This window comes from Rhea americana, unplaced genomic scaffold (assembly GCF_003343005.1).
Source record: "Rhea americana isolate MKP2758 unplaced genomic scaffold, rheAme1 scaffold_357, whole genome shotgun sequence".
Classification (NCBI taxonomy): Eukaryota; Metazoa; Chordata; class Aves; order Rheiformes; family Rheidae; genus Rhea; species Rhea americana.
This window is the reverse complement of record NW_028186487.1, coordinates 517283-537245: the sequence shown is the minus strand read 5'-3', so window position 1 is coordinate 537245 and position 19963 is coordinate 517283. Positions and strand designations below refer to the sequence as shown.

Sequence of the window (19963 nt, the reverse complement as noted above, 5' to 3'; positions counted from 1 at the left end):
CGCTCGCTCCCGCCCGGCGCGGAGGGGCTCGGCCGCGCCGCCGACGTGCTGGAGGGCGCAGGGAGTGCGATGTACGCACCTCTGTCTAGCTTTTCCTAGGCCAGTCCAAGCCGTTTTGGTGAACTAAACCGTTAATTTGTCTAAAAATTGCGTTTCTCCCCTCAGTTGGGCGTTGCAGTGTGCGTGGTAGCGCGCTGTCCCTCCGGGAGGCCTGTCCTTCTGCTCCTCAAACTCTGACAGAATGGAGGATCTTTTTCCCTCGCTGTTCGAGATTCSCCGTTGTTGATTTTTGCTCTTGTTTATAACCTTAAAAGAAATTTAAAATAAAATCTCCTTGCTGTTGCAGCAAAGGATGTCAAATTCTCTCTTTCCCATGACTAAACTTCATTCACTGCATAGCAAAGTTGCACATCTGCAGCTCTGAGCATCCTGTCCCCAACCCATCGCACCGGTTCTTTCTTTAGCCTTCTCAGCTTGTTCTGAATCTTTTCRGAGAAACTCCGAAGACATTTTCCTATGTCTTTATGCCTGATCTGCCTTTTTACCCCGTGATCTTTTTATTTGTTGTTTGTTGACATTATACCCATAGAAGGCATGTTCCATTTGGACTTCAGATTCTCCTTTTTTTTCACAGCTGAAGGAATATCAGCAGAAGAATAGCCCTGGAGCAACTGCTGGAGCCAAGAAAAAACGAAAAACTAAAGAAGGAAGTAGACCCGAGACTCCCACAAATGACGACCGACAGTCTCCAGAGAACGTGAGTATTTCACTCTTTCTCCCAAATCATTTGCCCCCCCCCCCGTTGTTCTTTGGTTTCCCAAACAACCTGCCTACAGCTGGAGGAGGGTTTTGCCAGCGTAACATATGAATGGTTTAGATGCTGGTATTACCGGTTTATGAAGTGAACTACAATGGTTAGTGACTAAAATCACTGGAAGGTGCACGCTAGAGTCAGGCTTTATGGCGAAGCAGTGTTTGATCACACAAGCATACAGTGCAACCCTGGATATGTCCAGAGCTGTTGTTTTGTGATGTATCCTCCTAATGAGCCGGAGGGTGCCAGCTTCTGTGGCTACCTTTGATTGGTATTTTCTCTCTGTCCTTTTCTGAGCCATTTCTCTTTCCACTTTTCTTTCGCCTCCTTTAGATTCAGAACATTCTGAAGGTGCTGGTGTCAGACCTTAACCGCTCCAATGGGGTAGCCATACCCTCATTGGACAAGAGGAAGGTGAGGCAGTGCTCCGCGTCCCTCTCGGTGACCTCCTGTCCCTACTGCATGCTTCCGATTCTGCTCAAACTGACTTTGATTTTCGGGTGGAGCTTTGTTCTGACGCATCTGCTGTCAGTTGCTTGAGTTTTGTTGCCGTTTTCATTAACATGGAGCTATTTCTCAACATGCCTTTCCATTGTTTGTGAGTGTGTGTTTCCTTCAAGTTTGTGTCAAACTTAACATGTAAAGAAGTAAACCTTGTCAAGAATTTTTTCTTGAGACAGTCAAGCCTTGCGGAATACCAGGAATTTTGTGTGAGGCAATGAACAATGAGTGACTGCCTTTACTATGTAATGTGTTTCCAACAAGTTGTAGCAAAGGGGCATAAAAACCTGTCTGGCACTAGGAAAAGGCAGTATTTTCTCAGTCTCTATTTTTTCTGTTTTGGGTGTCACTGCTTTATTTCCCAGTACCTTGTTTCTGAAGGGCATGTTTCTGCTCATCTCTAATCAAGGAGCTGCCACGAGTAAGCTATGCAGTTATTCCAGCCAACTCATTTTATGATGAGTGATGAAACTTGCACAGGTGATGCACACTCTGGCAAGTACTATGGTTTTAAATATATTTAGGCAGGAAGTCAGATATTTCAAGTCAAGCATTTACAGCCTTCAGTGTCTTCATGTTCCCTAGCCCTTAAAGATGAAAGGGAATGAAATACTCCAGTAAGCAATAAAAATGTGTTCAGGAGCAAACTTGCAAAAAATAACCATTTTTTTTACATAATCAGTTTACTTAAACAAAGCTAAAAACATGATAGAAACTCTGGAAAGTCAAATTTTATAGTTCAGAATTTTGTTGTACTAAAGCTCTGCTTTCCATCTTCACTTGGGTGCACCATCATTTTGATTGCATACTTTCCCACCCTCATTTTCAAGTCTAGTTGTCACAGAATAAACCATTTATTGTATTTCCTGCATATCCACTTCTCTCCAGCAAKAAATTTAGCTCCAGTAGATGGTTGCAGGTGAGGATGGCTGTTTCAGTGCTTCTGCTGAGATGGCACTTAGTCTTGAAATGAAGGCCTCACTGTGTCTACAATTTTAGTTCTATTCTGAAAATGGAGAACTTATTACTTCTATTCATCTTTGTTTTCCTTTTTTCCCCCTCAGCTTCCTCAGCATGGAGAAGTATGTTTTGATCTGATTAACTATTACAGATGTTCTTTTATCTTGGAATTTGTGGATTATTATTTGTGCAGCTTTAAAAATAACTTGAAAACTAATCTTTAATTGCCATCTGTAATGAAAGAGTGGATTTCTCTTTCCAGTTATTATCTTTGAAAAAATCCTGAGTCAGGGAAATGCTGTACAGAAACTCACTTGATGCTAATAGAGCAGAAAAGCTATCATTAGCATCTGAGCTAATGTTGCCATTGGTGTCTTAATGTGAGGCAGACCCCTCCCATMTCATCCACTTCAGCCTTCTGGTTGTGAAACACAGAAAACTGAACAAAATAGGATCCATTTCTTTTTGCACAAAGGCTCCTACTATGTGCTAGGCAAGGCAGAATTAATAAATTTTTATTCTATTTTATTAGAACTTCACAATTCATCATTTCCAAATAAGTATTTTGCTCCTCACTCTTTTTGTCTCCAGTGAATTAAGTTGTTTGGGGTTTTTTATTGTTATTTCAAAACTTTTTATTTTGGGAGCAGAAGGAAGGAATTCTTGTGGCTAAAATGTTACTGGTTGTTGCACTTTGAAGCATTAAGTAAAAAGAATGTCCTAGTCAGGAAAAACTAAGGAAATGTTTTTGAGATGTATTAGGGAAGATATTCCTTCTGCCTGTCTGATGTTCTACGTTGGCAAATTTTTCAACTAAAAGAGGTGAATTAGCTGGAAGAAGTCAGGGAGTTCCTGACCTTCTTATCAGCACCTAACATATGTTGCTCTGTGAGAGCACAAGTATCTGTCCTGCTAAAAAGAATATAAAAAATCGTTTTATTTCCCTCTGCAATCTTCCAGCTCACTGCTTTCATTAAATCTGTCCTGTTACTGTATTCTCCTGCTGTTTGATTCATAAATGAAGTGCTGAGCAAGCACATCGGGAATACCGGGATCCTCCCCTGTCCTTCCAAGTAGTCATGGAGGAGGGGGAGAAGCTACAGAGATATTAGTTTCCTCTGAACTGTCAAGGAAGCGACTGATGTAAGAGGAAACTGTCTGGGAATTGCAGTAAGCAAATATATACTGCAGTATATTTCTGGGGTTGAATGTTGATAGTAGCTTATCTCATTTGTTTTGTAGTGTTGTAAAACAATGACTTACTAAAGCTAGGTGRTGAAATGTAACAAATAGTCATAAAATATTAGAATACTGCTCTGGGCCTTTATGAGTATCTCTGATGTTGTTTAAGACAGATGAGAAATTGCCCATTTCACCGTGGTTTGGTAGAGCTGTCATCAGATACTACTGATTCTCCCACAAAGGCAGGATGAGAATTGTACAGAAATCATTTTTGGGCCTCTWTTTAGATTCTTCTGGTCATGGCATTCTTAGGTCCAGCAGGGCCATGGGCACCTGCTTCCAGCCATGCTGAATTTGGCCTGTTCGTAAATCCCTGTTCCTAATTCTGTGGTTCCTAGTGTGCCACAAGTTTTACTGAGTGTAAGGCAGAGCATTTGAGTGACTAATGCAGTTTTTAAGTAGTCACTAACTTGTTCTCTTTCCATCTTAATTTGCATATAATGAACAGTGTTTTCCCCAGAGACATCTTGAAGGTGGTGCTTTTCAAGCACAGTGACTATATCTGACTTTGCCCTTCTTCAGCTTTTGGTAGATCCTTTCTAATAAACCTAGCGTGCACGCTTGGAGTTGGGTGATGTTACTGCCCATGTTAAGGAAGTGCATTTGATTATGGGATATCAGTAATTAAGACTGATTCTAATAGGGCTTATGGGTCTGAGAGAATAGGGCACAATGTTTGTTAATCATGGTTTGATATGTTCACCTCTTTGCTCTGGGAAGAATACAGATTAATTTTCACATGTTTCTAAATGATCAATTGTTCGCTTTTGTCTAGTTTTCAGGGAGACCACAAAGTGATGTTCATGTGTGTTTCCATTCATCTTACATGTAGGCTGTAATTCCTGTGATGTGTTTTGTGACAGGCATACTTTGACAGTGATGTTGCCACTCACAATGCTGAGCAGCTTGCTGCCGATGTCCCTGTGCTATCTAACAGCAACAGTCTGCCTAGTTGTGGTTCTGTTCTGCCTGCTCCTGGGAGCATGCAGCTGACACAGGTTTGTGAATATTCTCATAGTGAATATTGCCACGTTAGTTAGTGATACCACTTTTTTCACTGAGAACGTCTTCATAAATACAACAAGACTAGCAGAGAAGWTTTCCTATAAAAAATACTGCATTCTTCACTCTCCATATACTCATCTGTGAGGRTGAAGAGAATATTAGCAAGCACATGCCCTTGCTTCTTCCAGTGTTCCTATTTTCTGTCCTCTTCTCTCCTATTCCATTAGCAGAAAGTGTCYGTAATAAGACAGAAGGTCACCAGCTGGAGCAATTTGCATTTCCTTATGCTTTTTAAAGATTCAGTTGAAAGTTTTCTAGTAGTGTTGATTATACTGATAAACAACAAAAGCAAACATTAAGCCTGTAAGATTTAAGGCTCTTCATCATTCCAAGGAACCTGGGCTCTCAACACTAAGAAATTACGTGCAAGTCAGGATTGACTGGRTGTTCTTGAGTATTTAATTGGAAAACAGTAATTATAGGGGATGTGGAACTTGAGTGCAAGGGTGCTTGAGTCTGCCTTAGTGACACATTCACAGATGTGACTCCCATCTTTTTTACAGGCTTGTAAATTTTTGTGTTTTGCTCCACAGATTAATGAAGGTGAAGATCATAAAAATGCTTTGGATGAGAATAGGTGAGTGTCTGTGTTTGTTTAATAAACAGCTTTGCAACAGGATTCCAAAATGTCCAGCAAGTTAAAATCGTATTATTCCCTCTGCTGTTCTGACTAGGGCAGTTCTCTGAAAAGGACTTTTATCCAAAGGAATAATTGTTTATCTTTGTTCCYAGGTCTCTGTCATCAACAGAAAGTCTCCGCCAATTGTCCGAACAACTCAATGGCCTTGTTTCTCAGGTATGGCCTCATTTTGTTCCATTTTTCCTGTTAATTCTTSCGATGTCTGACRTGGGGTTTCAAGCAGTCAGCTCAARAAACTTCAGTATGGAGGTGTCTGCAGTAGTACTACTGAACAATGAGATATTTAAGCAGTGAGAAGCAAAAACACTTGTTTTAGGAATGTGAAATTTCAGCAGTAGGAAGAAGAGCAGAGTGGGATGAATGAACAGCRTGTATTCATGGGAAGATGTATTCTTGATTTAGTGGCAAAGTATATCTGCATAATTCACCTCAGCTTGTCAAGTGAGGAGTCTGCATCTATCCTTAGCCAGAAAAGTATGTTTTCCTTGCATGTGTGTGGTACTTGAAAGTGAAAGGTGCTATGAGAAGATTTTTTGGTTTTGATAGTTCATTCTAACTTAGTGGTTTGTTGCCTTGGGAAATAGAACTGACTTATTTGATTGGTTTTCTTCTAGTCTACATCATATGTGAATGGAGAAAATGCTGTTTCTTCCACAAATATTAAGGAAATGGAAGTAAGTTTTCCTTGGTCCGTGATATTCCCCCCCCTCACTTGCTACTGCTGATTGTTTATTGGGATTCTGTGTTTACAGTGGTGTTAATTAGGCCTAATTGAATACATATTTGACATATGTTCTTGTGCTGTAATGGCTGTGGTCAACAGTTGGAGACAGGTATTTAAGGTGTTTCCAGTTTGGGGATAATCTGGCCTCCATGCAACTGTAGTCGTTAATTCTGATTTCATTTTTATGTAGAAGWGAGGCCTTAGTTGGAATGGATACAGTATCTTGTCATCCCAGCTACTTCCATTGAAAGTGTCTTTTGTTTGTTTGTAGAATCTGATTGTATCAAACTGTGATAATGATTTATTCTTGTCTTGTGTAATTATTGCTTTTTCCTCCCCTCCTCCTCTTCTGCCCCTCCTTTTTCTCCTCCTGTCTGCATGTGCCCATCAGACACGTTATCAGGAGCTGGCAGTAGCCCTAGATTCCAGCAATCTAACTAACAAACAGCTCATTACAAAGATAGAGGAATTGGTAAGAAACAATCCAACCGACCAGTTTGTCATTGTCTTTGCTGCTCCTCATGCTCTCTGGGTGTCTGCAAAGTTTTCAGTTCTCTTATAGTGCCACAAAGAAAGCTGCGTACACAACACTCTGTAAGGAACAAAAACGGGCTATGTTGGAAAACCTGTTAAGAGGATGAAAGTCTAAAGCTACTTTTGAATGCATTAGCTCATCTAAGGAATGAGAAGCAAAGTTTTTGGGGGRTTTGTTCAGTTAACTGTGTTCTGTTGATCTCATGCTTTCCCTAGATGATAAGCATCATGATAAAACAGCTATACTGGTCTTGTTCTGAATCTTGTTCTGAAATTTAATGGAAACAGAATGCTGGTACCRGCAGTATTGTGAAAACCTGTTTCTGCAGGTGGTGATGCTGTTCTAAATATATTGGCAGAGTGGAGCAATAGGTCTAGGAGAGAGCCCGAGGCTGGTTTCTGATCATATCCTCAGCTTCTCCGGCACTATGAATGAACTGCTTTGTCCTGCAGCTTGCATGGGTTGCTGTTTCTGCTGCCATTTAAAAGCATGTTGCTTTAACTCTGCAAGAAATTTAGCTAAAAGGATTTGTTTCACTGTGAAAAGAGCCTTGCTTGGTTTGAAATGCTTTTCCTCATTTTGTTCTCCCTTCAGACTATTCCTTTTCCAAAGTTCAGCATTTTCCAATGTATCCCATGAGCCCACTTGTTATGTTGTTTTATTTTAGTTTGTTTTTTCTTTTTTGTTGTTCCGTTCTCTTAATTTTCCTCTTTCAGCCAGGCTGGAGAGGTACCTCGTATGGGGCACTGCCCATCCAGGGTTTCCCCTGTTTGCCCGCTTTCTGACAGGCAAATGAAGTGATCTCTCACCTGGAATTATGTAGGGCCTTTGTTGCATTTGTGGTCTTGCCTTTGCTTGTCTTGGTTATTTGTTTTGCACTGGCATTGCTAGGATCAAAGCCTCTGACTCATTACCCTTCCATCAGTAGTCGTGTTTCAAAACACGTTRAAGTAGTAGTAAAGAAACAGGTTGGCCAAAGCCCATTCTTTGGGAAGGGAGAAAAGCAGGGCTCTGAGAAACTACCACGGTGACAACAGCAGCAAATGGCACCCCTCCACCTCCCTGAATCAGCAGCACTCTGTCCCAGATTTAGGACAGTTTGTGTAGCAGTCTGTGCAGAGAGGTGCCACTTTTGTCTCCTTCACCTCATATCTAAGGATGTGCTATGTATGGTCAGTGTACCTCCAAATACATTATCTGTAAAACTGAAAGTGGTTGGGACAGAATCATCCCTTTTCTCAGCATTTGGCCTCAGCTTTTTTCCCCACAAGCTTTTGCAGAGGCCTGCCAACAAAAGTGCAACTCTGCATGCCTTCAAGGGCAGTTACTATGTGGGGAAAAAGATCTAAGGTTCTCAGCTGAAGGAAAAGCCTATGATTTCTCTAATGCATTTTTGGTGATCCTAATATATGCCAGGATTGCAGTAATAAACTTTTAAGTGTGGGAAGTAAGTTTAATTAGAGATGGTAGATGTGCAGATGTAAACATTCAGGGGTTTGAGTAGTAGTAGTTGGGTTAGAACTGTGGTAGAGTACTAAGCAGTAAAAAACATATCTGGCATATAAAGTATATTAGTGCATTGAGCCCCAAATCTATCATTTTTAATGACTGAAATAAACTCTTTAGTAACATCTACAGAAAGGATAATGGAAAATCTCTTTGCCTTAATTAGGCATGTGTCCTGCTTGGTTAAAGTGCAAATATGTTTACTGATTTCAGCAGTATGAGACTATTTGCTCTTAATACTGATACATTCATTTTTTCCTCCTGTAGAAACAGCAGAACCAAGAAGCAATGAATCAGCTGGAGAAGGTAAAATGTGTTCCATTTTTGGATAGATACCATAATACATATTTACTTCTCCATAGAGTAGAAGGCATAGAGGGCTGTGACACAAGCATATGTGATCGTGTCTTATGCTAGATTCTGTTCCATTTGTAGCATAGGGTTGAATATCTTGGCTTCCTAAGATAGGCCTGGCAGGTAGCTTTCTTACTTTGACAAAAGCTAGTTCTTAAATGAATGAGGATTGGAGGGCCTGGGTAGATGCAGTAGGTTATAGTTTAAGTCCTCCCTGGTAGTTTGCATTCCAGACATTGCCACGTTTATGCTAGCATAAGGAACCTCTCATTGCTCTATTAGGGTGGATAATTACTGAGGTAGTTCAAATTATGAAGACTGAAGTAGATCTTTAAAAATACTGGTATCAGTTAGATGCTGGAACTACTGCCAATTAATTGCTGCTTTTTCTAATATGAATTAAAATAAAAAAAAAGTTAAATATTTAAATTTTTGTGTTAATAGGCATTATTTGTTTATACAGGAAAAGAAGGAGTTTGAACAGAAATTTTCTAAAGAGCAAGCAGCACTGCGGGAACAGTTGCAAGTAAGGCAGGGTCTCCATTTCATAATATCACCTCTTCTACCTTAATTGTTTTCTGGATTGCTGACCACTCACAGTCTTCATCCTGAAAGCCATGTGCATCCATTCTTTCAGGAAAGCTGGGAGAGTCAGTCAGCCAGGCTCTGTAATTAACTGCAGCACCTCTTCAGCTTTCGTGAACTACCCTTCAGTGGCAACACTGGTCTTGTAGTTCCAAGCAAAGAAATTTTGCACTGAGCTGACTTTTCCTTTTCTGAAGGTTCATATTCAGACTATTGGAATTCTAGTTTCTGAGAAGTCTGAGTTGCAGACGGCCCTTGGGCATACTCAACAAGCTGCACGGCAGAAATCAGGTAATCATCTCTAGACACTCTAACTCAAGCTGTTCGTTAAACTGGATTGCAAATCACAGGCATGATAATTGCTGGCAGCCAGCTTACAACACTTGCTGACTCCTTAATGAGCAATATTTGGCACCATCACTGCTTCTGTCATTATAGCTTCCCCCAAATCAGAGCATGTTAATCCCATTGCAGTTGAGGTTCTTTTGTGCATAACTAAAGTCCTGTCAGCCCTTTTTTGGGCTGGTGACAACCCCAGACTGTTCCTTTCTCACTCTTTCCTGATTTCTTTTAAACTTTGTTCTCCTATCTCTGCCCTCCCTCTGCCCTTCCCTCACAGCTGTCATGTTRATGTTCATTTTACCTGAGCTTTTAATTCACAACTAAATTCGAGCAATTTATTCTATTAGACAAAATAAACATATTGCCTACCAGCCTGCAAAGGAAGTTTCATCATCTCCCTCTAAAAGTGAGGAGGGTCGTTACAGAGAGCTTTACAGCCCGATGTTGCTAGTGTATCATCAGTAGAGCCAGGAATGGAACCAGGTCTCCTGGTTTGCAGAGCTCTGTGCTACATTTTCTGAAGTGTTTAATAGCTTGTTAACAAGGTAAAAAGTGCTGTTCAGCCAGTTCCAAAAAGCTCTTTGCAGGCTGGTCTCAATTGACTCTGCTCTGAATTGTTCAGGAGAAGCTGAGGACCTTGCTGCTCGTTTGCAGTCATCTCGACAGAGGGTAGCAGAGCTAGAACGCACCTTATCCTCCATCTCTATGCAACAGAAACAGTCGGAGAAGGTAAGAGTCAACTCTGTTTATGCTTAACAAGCAGCTCTGCTTTTTGCTGTTTGCTTATCACTGCAATGCTGTGAAGTCTATATAGTCCCTGATTAGTGAAGAGCAGAAATTAGCCCTGTTAGCAAAGTCCTCTATTCTCTATTATCAAGGCAGACTTCATTCAGTTTTCTGTAACCTCTAATCATATGGTCCAGTTGCTGTCTTCAGATCTGGCACTTCACCTCATTAGTCTTGCCAGCTCCAAACAACAGAAGCCTAACTGAGACCACCTCCCAGGAAGGTCRCCATCAAACAGACACTTTAGTATTGATACTAATCCAAAAGTTTGCAAAAAATAACCTCATGGTCAGTTAGTAGCACTACATTTGAAAAGACTGAACAGATGAATTCCTGGCAAATTTTTCCTTTGTGCAAAGTCTGGTGGGGTGCTTGGCTGCAGCACTAGCCAGCCTACTACAGCTATAGAGGAGGTTCCAGCCAAACCTGTCCTGAGGATTTTGCTTAAGTTTTGGCCTTATCCACATTAGCTGATCTGCTAAAGATGAAAGTAGGTAATTGTTGAACATTTTATTTGTTTGATTCATCTCCAGATTCTAGCTTAACAGCAATTTTTTTTYCCCCAGCATAGTAAAGAGTTAGTGAAGGAGCGGGACAATCTGAAACTGGAACTGTACAAACAGAGGTGAGTCCATTCTACGTGTTACTGCAAAGGTTGTGCCAGCTTCTTATAAAGAAGTCTTCATAACAGATGATATTGGTCCCCATTTTTAGCACGCAACTGGTCTTCCTTCCACTGAAGCGATGTTGCAGAGATAATGGTTTCAAACTCTTCTCAGTAGTGTCACAAAATATAACAAGGGGAACTGACCACATGTGATCACTTGGGGGGCTGGGTATTCGTGGAGGGGGGAAAAGTCATTAGGTGTGTAGTACAGCATTGGAACATGTTGCCTAGGGAGACTGTAGCATCTCCATCTTTGGAAGTTTTCAAGACTTGGATATATAGAGCTGTGGTTGACCAGATTCAGTGTTAGCAGTGTTGTTTTAAGTGGGAGGTTGGATGAGATGACCTTCAGAGGTTCTTTCCAACCATCACTTCCATGATTATAGCTGCTAAGAAGAACTGATCGTAAATTTATGACATGGRCATCTGCAAACTTGTGGCAAATATATAAAGCATTGCCATTATGTTTTGTTTGTTTGTGTTGGTTTCTTTCTTTCAGCAAAGGTAGTGAGGAGCTAAAGCAGCAGAACTCAGAACTGTCAGAGAAACTCCGCTCCATGGTTTCTGAGAACTCAGCCATGAAGCTAGATATGGAGGATTTGCATAAGAAACTGGAAATGGCTGAACTGATGATCCAACAGGTGACTATAATACTTTTAGGATGTGGGTGCAGATTGTGCTGATCATTGTAAGGCTTTGTTTCTGACAGTGGGGGTAAAATTTAACTATTTTTTCCAAGGAAAGCCACGAAATTTTATGAAGACATTCTCTTAGTAGAAGGCTTTCAGTGAGGCCTATGAGGAATAGAAAGTGTACACTCCATGGAGTTGGAGTAGTAGATTCAAAGACATTGTTACAGTGGTCCACTAAAAGAATGTTATATGATATGAGGGTGAGCAGACATACTAAGTGTGAAAGTATGGTGTCTTTTCCTATTTTTCTGCTTATATCTGTGTCCAGCCTTTTGGTTACCCAGCTATTATGCCGTCCCATTGAGAAACCAGTTAAGCAGGGGTGTTGTTTGAACCCCTAGCAGAGAGAGGGGAATTGGATAATAGCAGCTCTTAGTGGTTCAGAGAGCAAGTTCAGGGTTAAGGTGAGCCAAAGAGGGGAAAAAATGTTCTTTTTCTTAGAGAGTGGCTTAGGTTACCCTTGAAATAAAGCCAGTTGCTACTCTTCTGGGTAAAGTACTGTGTGTTAACTGAACCAGTCTTGTTACTTAGTCTGCTGACATATCTCAGACAGTGGCTTTAAGTTTATGATGCATTTGACAACTTCAAGGTTGCAAGATTTTATACCATCTGATGTGTCAGTATAATATTGGCTCCAGAACTACGCAAAGTTTGAGACATACCATTTGACGAAAGCATATTTTCTTTATACATTCAAAAAAACGTAAAAACGTTAAGGAGGAGCTCCCCACTTAAGCCTGTCCTACAGAGCTGAGATCTAAGCTTTTTGATCTTTGATCTCCACATTTTTTTTCCTCATTCAACTTCACTGTTAGTTGGAGCACTTTTAAGAACTATATAGGTAACAACATGGATGTTTCTGTAAGAGAAGAGGTTGCACAGAAATTAAATATTAATTCAATATATAACAAATATTACAAATTATATAACTATATATAACATTGAATAGTATTGTATTATAGTGAATATATATAATCAATTGGATATTAACATTTTCCATAACTTTTTGATTTTTGTGGGCAGTTCTCAAATCAGTCAGGAAGTCTGGATGCCAACCAACAGTTGCAGGTAGCACTAGAGGAGAGGGCAAGCCTGGAAACTCAAATTGCTCAGGTAAGAGGTTGTATGGAATATATTGATGATCCAAATCCTGACTTCTGTAAAGAAACCCGTGTGGTAGAAGGATGCAGCCTGAGCTTTGCATTAACACTGGTTTCTTCAGCTTTAACCCCTAAACAGTCAYTGATAAGTGTATTTAGTTGATACAGTTTTCTTTGTATTTCTGTTTCTTTGTTTTGAACAGCTCTCAGAGTCACTTCACCAGCTGCAGGCAGAAAGAGATCAGTATGTAGAGAAACTGAAGGAGGAGGGAAGCATTTGGCAGCAGCGGGTACAACAGCTCTCTGAGCAGGTAATATCAGAGGTAGTGTCATAGCTGCATTTGATTAACACAGTCAGGATGAAGTGCATTGTGAGCATCGTTTTAACTTACTACTTATGTGGTTGTGCAGGTCCACACAATGGCAGAGGAGAAAGAGAAGCATATGACCCAAATTCGAGAGCTAGAAGCCAATGTTACAGAACTGTTGAGCAAATCAGGTAGGGCTTCTGAAATGAGGTTTCATATTGCAGAGTTCCTGCAGGTTACCTGCAGGTTACCTACACACTATGCATGAACTTCTGCACACTAGGCACAAGTAGATCTGATGCTCTGAAATCATGAAGACAGCTGATCCTAGCAAACAACAAATGAACTATTTCAAGGAATTAACCAGCAGTCTRTTCTTTAATTTGCCTATACTGTTTCTAGTATCTGACCACACTCTCAGCGTCTGTGGCCCCCTGTATGGCCCAGGAGATTGAGAAGACAGAGGTATGCTGTTGCTTGGACTGTGAGGGAGTTAGCAGCATGCAGCAGGAAGCTGCACTTGGTTTGGGGATTTTTTTTTCTCCTTCATTCCTCTCAATGCCCTGCTCCTTCTGTAGCAAGGACTGGATACTGGAACTGGCAATATATTCTGGTTCATAAAGCCATACAGGTTGTGTAACGCTGTGTTACACAAGTGATCCAGCCCTTTGACTGAGCTGCTTTTGATTCCATTTCCTCAACAGTTAAGCCCACGGATATTGAGGCTTCCTCACCGGCWGGGCCCACAGAAGCTGAGCTGAGTCTGCAGGAAGAGGTCCAGCGGCTGCAGCAAGAGAAGGAGGAACTGCATGGGCAGTACCAGGCCCAGGTCCGGGACAATGAGCAGCTGAGCCACCTCAACAGGGAGCAGGAGGAGCGGCTGCTGGAGCTCGAGAAGGCTGTGCAGCGCTACAGTGAGGAGTCTGTGGACAGACAGCAGATCCTGGAGAGCATGCAGAGTGACAAGGCCACAATCAGTAGGGCTCTGAGCCAAAACCGGGAGCTGAAGGAGCAGCTGGCTGAACTGCAGAATGGATTTGTCAAACTGGTAGGTCTCTCTTGCCACTACTTCCATTATTGATGCACTTCTGTTAGAGCACAGATGTAAGAGCCTGGCAGAAGCATTATCCATCTTGTCCTCTGGGGCCATGGCTACTCTATTTTCTGTGATACATCTTGAGGTGCCAGGAGGTTCCCTACAGTTCCTTACTCCCTCAGGTGCTCTGGTAGATGGACCAGTATCTCTGTCCAGAGCAGTTTCCCTTTTCCTCCCGTACTTGTCAGACTGTTCCTTTTCCTAAATGCTCCTCTTGCCTTTTACCCTGGAAGAGACCTGTTCTCTGTTCCCTGTATTTGCTCATGAGGAAATTCTCTTAGCAGTCTTCTCTCCTGCTGCTGTTATTCTTAGGTTTCTTGGAGCTGAATCATTATTCTGGCTTCTTTCCTTTCAGTATAACAGCTTCCTCTCTTGGGCCCTGACAAACTGACCAGTGGCCTGACCACTGTTTTTCTTCAGTCCTTTCTGAGCTCCTCTTCTTGTTTTTGAACGTTTATGGCTCTGTTAGGAATTTCTATACTGTCCATCTGCTTGGGAGCTGACAGGCTCTGCCATGTGCCAGGCCTCTTCCTTGGCACTGCCCCAACACTCAGGCTCTTTGCTTGCTCTTCTCCTGAGTTCTGAACTTTATTTATTTATTTATTTACTGCCCTGAGCAGTCAGTTGATGGCCCAAGTACAGCTGTTCATACTTCAGTATACTACAAGGGTCTGCACCCAGTATAGTCAGGAATTTTATAAAAGGTGGTATGTGGGTTGTTGGGTAGTTTTCTTACGTGATGGCCTTGGATTCTTGCAGACAAATGAAAACATGGAGGTTACAAGTGCCCTACAGTCAGAGCAACATGTAAAGAAAGAGCTGGCCAAGAAGCTTGGGCAGCTACAAGAGAACCTGGAGGAGCTCAAAGAGACGGTAAGGAAGTGCAGTGGGATGGCAGGGCAGGAATGTACTCCTTTATACAATGCAGAGCTAGCAATTTACCAAACTTTGATGAAAAGGTGGAAATCAGTATTTTAGTGATCAAGCTGGAATCCTTCCCTCATCATCTGCTGTCTGTTACGGAGGTCTGGGGACAGATGGTGGCTGACTGCCTGGTTGGTGTTTTTGGGGCAGTGTTGACCTTTTGGATCATGACACATGGCTTAGCTTTTCTGACATGAGTAAAAAAGTGGTGTCCATTGGTGCAGTCTGGTGAGAGGAACAAGCCTCACTTCCAGTGCTGGAAAAAAAAACAGCACTGGGTGGTGATGTTACAGAGAGACTCTGCCAGCTAGCAACATTAACTGCAGCAGGGCTGAACTTCTGGTGATGTTTTGATCTTGTTGTATTAGCTGGAACTGAAAACACAGGAAGCTCGGGGACTGCAGGACCAGCGGGACCAGTACTACAGCCACTTACAACAGTACACTGTGGCATACCAGCAGCTAGCTGCTGAGAAAGAGGAACTGCACAAGCAGTACTTGCTTCAGACACAGCTTATGGATCGGCTACAGCATGAGGAAGTTCAGGGGAAGGTGACTGTGGAAATGCACCTGAAGGAGCTGCAGCAGACTAAGGTAATAGTAATAAAGGGCAAGTGGAAAGACTGGAGGCTTAACTACATTGTACTCTGTAAATTATAGGTGAAAGATACGTGTTTGGAGCAGAAGCACTGTTTTTTCTGCTGCTACTGCTTGAAGATCTGGTGATTCTTCCAGTCTGGTTTGTCCAGGTTTTGGTGTAGAGCACTTTGAGTGATTTGCTGCTTTTCTTCCACAGGAAAGTCTGGAAGCTGTTGCTAAGGAAAACAAAGAGCTGCAGGCCCAGATCAGTCAGTTAGCAGCAGAGCTGGATGGCAGGATGTTGCACCGAGTAGAAGGTGAGTAGCTGCAGATGATCTCCAGAGAGTAGGTAGAGCTGGGCTCTTTGGGGTATTACTTCTTTGTTCACTTTCCTCTTTTTACAGGAGATGGAGTTGAAAGTGAAGCAATGATTGAAGAAAATCAAAAATCTTCATTTGTGATCCCAGAGAACTTTGAAAGCCATGAAGAAATGGTGGGTTTTAATGGGTAGTAACAAATGCCTTTGTTTTCAGTTGTAAACATGCAGAGTTTGAATTGCAGAGAGCGTGTGCAGGGAATAAACTGTTTACCAGCTGTGATCACTACCAGCTGAGGCACAGTAATGAGAGAAGTGTAATGATCCCCTGTGCATAGCAGCAAGCGACCAAGACTTCTGCAGTACCCTTGAAAGGCAGGCTGGAAGTCCTGCAGTGGCTTTATTTAATTATGAAAATTACTCAGCTAGCAGAGTAGACCTCCAATTATTGTGATGTTGTTTCAAAGACATTTTGAAAACGATGTTGAACATATAGATTTTTCTGTAAGCAGACTCATAATACAGTTATCGTGGGAGCTCAGATTTAATCTGCAGAGAAGCAATGATTCATAGTATTCAAAAATGAGAAGAGATGCCATAGTTGCTGCCTAGTTTATTTCCAGGCCAGTTACTTAGTACCTCAGTTTCCTGCCCATAAATAAAATGTGGTAAATTTAGCAGTTAGTCCTGAGATGCACAATTGCTCATGCTTCACACGCGAGACACCCTAAAGTGAAGACTCTGTAATTCTTTCTAGGTTGCTTTCTTGACATCTGCCATGTCCCAAGTGGAGAAGGAGCGAGAAGATATGAGCCAACAGCTAGCTGCTCAGAAACAGCAATGCAGAAGCCTCCTGCAGCAAATAGCAGCTCTTAGGCAGGAGCAGCAACAAAATGTCACACTGAGTGGAGGTAAAGCTTGGTGTGGTTTGCAGACGGTGTGAATATGGAGGCACATCTTGGCCAGCTGGCTCTGGCCTCTGTGAAACAGGGCGAGTGCATCGTGCCCAAGGAGGAACCATAAATTACACATCTCCCTTGCAGATTCCACTGTGGATACTGTTCCAGTGGAGGTTCATGAGGCTTTGAAAACTGCCATGGAAAAACTACAGGTGAGCAAAGGCTCTCATCTCCTCTCAGTCCTACTGCCCTTCCTAACTAGACTTTAATCCCGTGTCAGACCTGATCTAACAGCACACAAAAACAAACTGCATGGGGATAAATAGCTAATGTATGTTCCATAATATGTTGCTTCCTAGAAAGCTTATCAAATCACTTGGACCTGTCTGAGTATGACTGGAGTTGGGCTGACCCAGCAGAAAGTCAGAGGGCTCTTTGTTCCATCAGCCCCTCTGCTTCCCAGGATATAGGGAGATGCTTCCTTATACCTTCTCTAGCTCACTCTTCTTCATTCCTTTTTACCACCAAATATGAGAGAAATGGAAAAGGAAGCGCAATTTGTTCCTTATGCTCAGACCAATATGAATGGAGGGTGGTGTTTATAAGGCATGTATTCCCTGTATGTGAGTAGATCAGGTGATTGATACTGATTCTGTGTTCAGTCCCGTTTCACAGACTTGATGCGTGAGAAAGCTGATCTGAAGGAACGTCTAGAAGAGCTAGAACATCGCTGCATACAGCTATCTGGGGAAACAGACACCATTGGTACGTTTAGGCAATGTGTGTTCAAGCTAAAGCTTGCTCAGTGCATTATTTGTGTAACAGARCATCCTCAACAACTCTTGGAGTGGAGCCCTGCAACAACTAAGCMGTTCAAGTGTCCTAATGTTGTCCACTTAGGCCAGACCTCATTCCAGGGTTGGATTTCCTGCATCCTAATGCCACAGAATTTGTATGCTGACTGTAAGGCTTATATCCAAATCTCATTAACACTTATTCCTTATGCTCTTCTTGTGTTCCAGGGGAATATATTGCATTATACCAGAGTCAAAGGGCTATCCTCAAACAGCGGCACCAAGAGAAAGAGGAGTACATCAGCAGGTTGGCTCAGGATAAGGAAGAGATGAAGGCAAGGAACCTGTTCTGTAGCAGTACTCCAAGTAGGGCGCACAATAATAGGCAGGCCTGGGATGACTTGCAGACTCTAAACCTTCGCTTGGTGTTCTTCAGCTAAGTTTAACTTTGAAGGTGCTAATTTTGTGATAGAGGCAGAACAATAAACTTTAAGTACCTGATGATGGCACCTGACCCTAGGGRGTTCAAGCCTACCAGGTGTCATGAGCACCTCCTTAGAGGCTCAGAGGAAACTGCTCTGTGGAGAACTGGCTGCTACTGTTTGCAAGGGGATCTGATCTGCCTACAGCTGAGCACAGTTGATGTGGAAATGTAGTTTCTGTGGCCATAGGCATGTGCGTGTTTCATAGATTTTTCCTTTACCTTGGTGCAGGTGAAGTTACTGGAGCTGCAGGACTTGGTGATGCGTCTGGTTGGGGAAAGAAATGAATGGTATGGCAAGTATGTGGCAGCTGCTCAGAACCCAGAGCTGTTAGCAAGCCAGAATGAGAGTATGCTTCCAGTGGAGAGGCGCATTGAACTGAATGCTACTGATGGAGAAGGTGAGCAGTAGCCAGAACAAGTTACAAACCCTGAGGTTTTGGTGTTGCGTATAGATAGGAAGCATTACCTCCCTACCTTTTCTGTGTTCCTTACAGGATTACGAGAAGTGAGTTTATCAGATGAACCAGAACAAGAGGCTGTTCTTCATCAATCCAGTTTCTCCCCTATTGACAGTAAAGCTACTCAACCAAACCAAGAGGACCCCACAGCAAAGCAAATAATGCAGCTTCTCAGAGAAATCCAGAACCCTCAGGAGAGGCTGGGCTCCCTGCTAGAAAACCCCTGCATTCCCTTCTTCTACCGTGCTGATGAGAATGATGAGGTCAAAATCATGGTGGTTTAAGTGACACTAATCTTATTTTCATCAATTTTCTATGAGCCTGTAAGGGCCTAAACTGACTTGTACTTGCCCTGTACCTCTGCCCAGTGCCCATGGTCAGAACAGGTATCTGCTTTAAAGACATGAAGAAAGAGGGATTGCATCAGATGGAACTCAAGCGTCAGACCTCATCTTCCTTCCCTCCCCTTTCTTCTGTTACTTGGTGGGCTCAGAGTGCAGGTGGACTGGAAGTGCTTACGGGAGGCAGCTGGGCCAGCACGTCCCCTGAGCCAGACGCAGATTCGGGGAAAGGGGATTCCACGATTTCTGGCAGAATTACTTGATTGCTTTTCTTGTATCCCCCACCCCGCATCAGGACTCTGCTGCTGGCAGCCAGCTTCACAGCAGTGACTCCGTTCCATCAGTCGTGACTGCAGTCTGCCTTGTTCCTTCCAAGGCTTCCAGAGTAACTCGCTCTGGTAACAAACTCTTTGGATTCTAAACAGTTGGTTTTGTTGCACACCATGTATCTTAAAACTTCCCACCTTCCTCTGCAGCCTGCCTTGTATACTGTATCTGAAACCAGCCTTGCCACTCTTAAACAGCCAAAAGATACAGGCTTCTGGCAACCTAGGCAGCACTACAGAAACATTTATTCTCATTAGCTAGGGGGAAGGGATCTAGGGTTGCCTTTTGAGTCCTTTTGGTTACTTGACAAAGCTTTACGTGGATGATTGGGAGTGGGGTGGAAATGTAACTGCACTTTGAAGGATAATGTTTCACTTGTACGTGTCTGAAAGTTTTATTTATTAAAAATGGGAGAAATGAGTAAAAGGAAATGACTTAATAAACATGCTTTGTTTTGAGTTTCTGGACTGTGCAGTTCTGGCTCTCCATCACTTAAATTTCTCCCCTTTTGGTAAGGAAGATGCTAGCTTAGTGCATTAGATACACAGTGGGTAGAATTTAACCATCTCTGTCCTATGCTTAAATACCTGGGATGCTATCGGTACTAGAGACAGCACCTGGCAGTGCCCTGAAGCAGCAGGCTAAACCCTAACAAAGAGCAAAATGTGTTGGGAAGTAGCAGCAAAGCACATCCCTTGGGTGTGCAAGGCACATGGCAAAGTGAACTGCATGTGGATATCTTTGAACTCAGTGCGGGTTTCAGGCTGGAACTACCTGCAGTTATCAGTAAGGTTAGCAGGCCCAGCAACAGCCCCTGAAGGAGAACCGCTAGGGTACTTAACTGGATCTGACTATCACAGCTGYGCGATCCAAGTGCACTAGCCTAGGCTAGTGACTTAGGTTACTGCTGAAGCAGTGCGTACTT

General features: G+C 42.5%; 1 protein-coding gene across 1 annotated transcript; it reads left to right on the top strand.

Moving 5' to 3' along the window:
• Nucleotides 1–69: 69 nt before the first annotated feature.
• Nucleotides 70–19496, top strand: GOLGA2 (golgin A2). Its single transcript, XM_085312038.1, has 28 exons — nt 70–75; nt 635–757; nt 1148–1228; nt 4381–4515; nt 5116–5159; nt 5315–5378; nt 5837–5896; nt 6338–6418; nt 8255–8293; nt 8805–8867; nt 9124–9217; nt 9891–9997; nt 10621–10679; nt 11221–11362; nt 12437–12526; nt 12717–12824; nt 12925–13012; nt 13526–13869; nt 14677–14790; nt 15210–15434; nt 15637–15736; nt 15824–15912; nt 16493–16646; nt 16779–16846; nt 17297–17399; nt 17657–17763; nt 18142–18310; nt 18407–19496. Exons 1-28 carry the CDS (start codon nt 70–72, stop codon nt 18652–18654), a joined length of 3105 nt encoding a protein of 1034 aa, XP_085168164.1. The 3' UTR covers nt 18655–19496.
• The last annotated feature ends 467 nt before the right edge of the window (nt 19497–19963 follow it).